Below are 5,211 nucleotides of genomic sequence, written 5' to 3' on the forward strand. Positions count from 1 at the left end.
TACTAAACCTGAGTACATCTCAGCACTAAACCTGAGTACATCTCAGCACTAAACCTGAGTACATCTCAGCACTAAACCTGAGTACATCTCAGCACTAAACCTATCTGGCCCATTTTCAGTGTCGTCTCATGCAGCTCTGGAGTGTAAGTGTCGATTTGTCTTGGGAAGGAAAGTCAGAGATGTCTTAAAGCCTTTGATCTCTATGGCCGAGATCATGTTCACATACGAGGTAACGAACTGGCGAAGTTGGAGAGTGTTTGTTATCCCTCGGTTACCTGCATACAAAATGTCTCACCTGGTATTACATCAACCAAAAATGGCAGAACAAATGGAGTTCTTTCCCTAAGAATCGATCCATCGATTAATCCTCGTCGTCGTCATACAAAGCGGCCAGGTCCTCGAGACAGGACTGAGGTAGACGACAGGGTGAATACCCACCAGTTTCTGATCTTTGGGATACCTTCCATGCTGAATACCCACCAGTTTCTGATCTTTGGGATACCTTCCATGCTGAAATACCCACCAGTTTCTGATCTTTGGGATACCTTCCATGCTGAATACCCACCAGTTTCTGATCTTTGGGATACCTTCCATGCTGAATACCCACCAGTTTCTGATCTTTGGGATACCTTCCATGCTGAATACCCACCAGTTTCTGATCTTTGGGATACCTTCCATGCTGAATACCCACCAGTTTCTGATCTTTGAGATACCTTCCATGCTGAATACCCACCAGTTTCTGATCTTTGGGATACCTTCCATGCTGAATACCCACCAGTTTCTGATCTTTGGGATACCTTCCATGCTGAATACCCACCAGTTTCACCAGTTTCTGATCTTTGGGATACCTTCCATGCTGAATACCCACCAGTTTCTGATCTTTGGAATACCTTCCATGCTGAATACCCACCAGTTTCTGATCTTTGGGATACCTTCCATGCTGAATACCCACCAGTTTCTGATCTTTGAGATACCTTCCATGCTGAATACCCACCAGTTTCTGATCTTTGGGATACCTTCCATGCTGAATACCCACCAGTTTCTGATCTTTGGGATACCTTCCATGCTGAATACCCACCAGTTTCTGATCTTTGAGATACCTTCCATGCTGAATACCCACCAGTGTCTGATCTTTGGGATACCTTCCATGCTGAATACCCACCAGTTTCTGATCTTTGGGATACCTTCCATGCTGAATACACCAGTTTCTGATCTTTGAGATACCTTCCATGCTGAATACCCACCAGTTTCTGATCTTTGGGATACCTTCCATGCTGAATACCCACCAGTTTCTGATCTTTGGGGTACCTTCCATGCTGAATACCCACCAGTTTCTGATCTTTGGGATACCTTCCATGCTCTAGAACGTACACTTGTGGAATGCCCCAAGTATGTGAATAAGAGAAGGCATACCTCATTTTAGGTTTCATAGAAGAGCTCTTCAATAATGGCTTTGTCCAAAAACCTCATGGAATGATTAAATATTAGAATTTTTAGTGTTTTAACCATTTTATTTGTCACCTGGTTATTTGAAGTTGTTTATGACTATTGAACCGTAAGCCATTCTAATCATGGTACTGAATAACTTTGCAGTTCAAGTGCCTGTCATTTAGGCAGAATCATATCACATAACTACTGCAGTGTCTCACTTGTAACCCCATTAACTTATGGCTCCTTTCCGTTTTTCAGTTTATCAGTGAAATCCTTATTGCCACCAACTTTCTTGCAAGTTTTCTTAATCTTTCACTAATCTTTCCCTCTCTTGCATCTTAACCCTTTTTCGTTTTTCCTTCATATTCCAGCATCTCTCCAAAATTGACAGTCTATTGGTGCATCATCATAAGTTCTCGGCCTCTCCCAGAAAGTGTCATGGGAAGACAGTGTCTGTAGACTTTCAGAGTACCTCCTTTGCAATTCAATAAAGGCAAGCATTTGAGTTCTTGTTTATAATCATGTAAGTGGTGGTTGTTTGCAGTCGCAAAAAATTTAATGTTGGTGTTGGTTGTTGCGGGAGGAAGCTGGGAACTTTTGGGCTACCTTCGGAACTGCGTATGTAATTGAGTCTGAAGATTGCAAAAAAATCGTTGTCCATGCGATCAAAGTTGGTACTATTCGACTTTGCCAAAGTTATTGTATTTTTTGGTTGAATATTTATTATTATCATTACCATTTGACCGTACATAGTGGTATTGTTTTGTTGGTGATATTTATTATTATTATTATTATTATTATTATTAGTAGTAGTAGTAGTAGTAGTAGTAGTAGTAGTAGTAGTAGTAGTAGTAGTATGACGATGAATTCTTTATATGGTTTTGTCCATGACCTATTTTTCAAGGTGTCACGTCAATTTAGGTGCGAAAATTAATCTTTAATTTCTTAAACTATGATAGATACGTGTGACAGCTTCTCATGATTTATTGCTAGGTATTTTTGACCCGGTAAATCTTTCGAGATTATATGGCAATGTAGAATTGAACATTATTTTCCTGTGGTTTGAATGAAACTTGATTGGTAGGTACCCTAACCATTGTTGAGAATTTTCCCTTTATATTATTTTTTTATTTTGTCCTGCATTTTAAGGTCATAGGTAAATTTAAATGTCAACATAATTTTCACTGATTTTTATGAAACTTGTCTACTAGTTATAATATTTTATTTCCCTCTATAATGGAACTCGATCGGTACCATGGATTGCCGTGATTACTTTAACCAGTTTTTTGTGTGTGTATTTTTCAAGGCAATGGTCAATTTATAGGTGAGCATTTTAGTTTTCAATTTTTATTAAACACCATAGGTAATTACTTTTGATGTTAATAATTATTTTCCACAGGAAGAAAATACGTTACTTTACATTCAATTTAATTCCAATAAATGTGTAATTGGTGAATGCAGACCCATGTCTGAAGGCACATCCCAACACAAGTGCCACAGTTTGATCAAAGCTTTTAGGGGAGGGGTTGATGACCAATTTCCTTATATGTTTTAACGTCCTCCTATTTCTCAAGGATACTGCTCAGTTTAAAGGTGAATTTCGCTTTGTGATTTCGGTGAAACTTGTGTTCGCAGGTAACTTTCGGGTAAGCAATTTTTCCCCTCAGTACTTTTTATCTCTACCCTTTTTTAGTATAGATTATTTATAAGTAAAAATTTTAGTATTTGCTCATCTTCTCCTTCAAAATAGTCACACCTATACCCCTGTGTTATGATTCTGTCAAAGTATCCACTGTAATCCATGGCTCCAGAGGATTTAATAAGTCTCATGCTGGAAAGATTACTGTTCAGTGTAGTTGAATTGGAACTTCCTATGCAGGTATCCTATGCAGGTACGTTGGGGTCTGCTCGTTATCATTCCATGATATTTTTAACCTCGGCTTGTTTTATATATGTCTTGTAAAACATGACAGTAAAGGTCTCTGGTCTTCATAATTTTACAGTCTTGGTCAAAGATTGTTTCCGAGGACCCATTTTTTTTCAAGAGCACAGGTCATTTAAAGGTGCACATTTTGATTTATGATTTTGATCTATTTTTAAGCTGTTGATTGTTTTTATTAGAAACTTATTAAGCTGTTGATTATTTTTATTAAATTGTTCACTTATTTTAAGTTGATATTCCAGACTGCAGATTAGTTTAAACGTCAAAATTTTTACCGAAGCTTGGTCGACAGGTAGACTGGGCGGTTTTGTTTAATTTCCCCAGATATTCACTCAGATCTTATGAACTATGACAAGCAGAGGCCTCCGGTCTTCAGAAACTTTGTCAGGACAAGGATAAATATGCCTTGAGGGTGACATGCTTGCTGATGATGATGATGATATGAACCGAGTCCGCATGGGCGCATCTTTCAAGTAAAATGAGTTCCTCATTGGACGGGTCGATATCGTACTCGGCTAGCACTCTGCTGGACCCGCGTTCGACTCTCCGACCGGCCAATGAAGAATTAGAGGAATTTATTCCTGGTGATAGAAATTCATTTCGGATTCCACAATAAGCTGTAGGTCCCGTTGCTAGGTAACCAGTTGGTTCTTAGCCACGTAAAATAAGTCTAATCCTTCGGGCCAGCCTTAGGAGAGCTGTTAATCAGCTCAGTGGTCTGGTTAAACTAAGGTAAACTTAACTTTTCAAGTAAAATGATTTGGATATCAAATTTAGGTTGCCACTTTTGTACTGAGAAAGTCAACTGTTGTAACGATATTAACGTGCGTTTGTGAAAATGGTTTTCAGGGACTACTCTTCAGTCAAAAGATATGCAGATTCTTTTGTTATTCGAAAATTTTTAGAGAGAAAAAGCTCAAAATCCCATGAATCGACGTCCGGCTTCCAGGAATTTAAATGAAATTGTGTTGCGTGAACGTAACAGACCGTCAGTTGAATGTCTTGTCAGTTTAACAGGTTCAATTCAATATGGACTTGACAGGCATTTTGATGGGGAAGTAATATTGACTTTGCTCACAACAGATTAATCCTACGCGTTAGTATACTTTCCATTAGCTGTGCGTTCCATTGCAGAGTTTGCTGTTTTTTTATTGGGTTCGGGGAACAGAAGTACGCTGAATATCTTTTCACGGTTAGGTTAGGTGCAGATTACTGGGGATCTTATTTAGTTGTCTGCGGAATGTTCACATCCAAACCTTTATATGTTTGTGGTTATATATATATATATATATATATATATATATATATATATATATATATATATATATATATATATATATATATATGTATATATATATATATATATATATATATATATATATATATATATATATATATATATATATATATATATATATATATTATATATATAATGTGTGTGTGTACTATACATATCTATGTATATATACATATACACAAAATATATATATATATATATATATATATATATATATATATATATATATATATATATATATATATATATATATATATATATATATATATATATATATATATATATATATATATATATATACACACACACTCACACAAACTCACATTCATGCATATATACTATATATATACTAGGTATATATGTGTGTGTGTGTGTCTGTGTGTGTGAAGGAGAGAGAGAGAAAGAGAGAGAGAGAGGAACTTTGTTTCATTATTCATAACATGAGGACAGGTATAGGGACTGCAACTCCATGCCCCAACCATCATGTATAAGTTCTACGGGCGACACAAACTACAGAGATATGCAAAAGTTTCTCGTTCAC

The 5,211-nt window shown here is 36.6% G+C and overlaps 1 protein-coding gene across 1 annotated transcript; it reads right to left on the reverse strand.

Annotated features, from left to right (window-relative positions):
* Positions 1-377: 377 nt before the first annotated feature.
* On the reverse strand, positions 378-1,418 carry LOC136837687 (uncharacterized). The gene has a single exon (XM_067102560.1). It carries the CDS (start codon positions 1,416-1,418, stop codon positions 378-380), a length of 1,041 nt encoding a protein of 346 aa, XP_066958661.1.
* Positions 1,419-5,211: the final 3,793 nt, after the last annotated feature.

The sequence above is a fragment of the Macrobrachium rosenbergii genome, chromosome 59 (assembly GCF_040412425.1).
Source record: "Macrobrachium rosenbergii isolate ZJJX-2024 chromosome 59, ASM4041242v1, whole genome shotgun sequence".
NCBI classification, from domain to species: Eukaryota; Metazoa; Arthropoda; class Malacostraca; order Decapoda; family Palaemonidae; genus Macrobrachium; species Macrobrachium rosenbergii.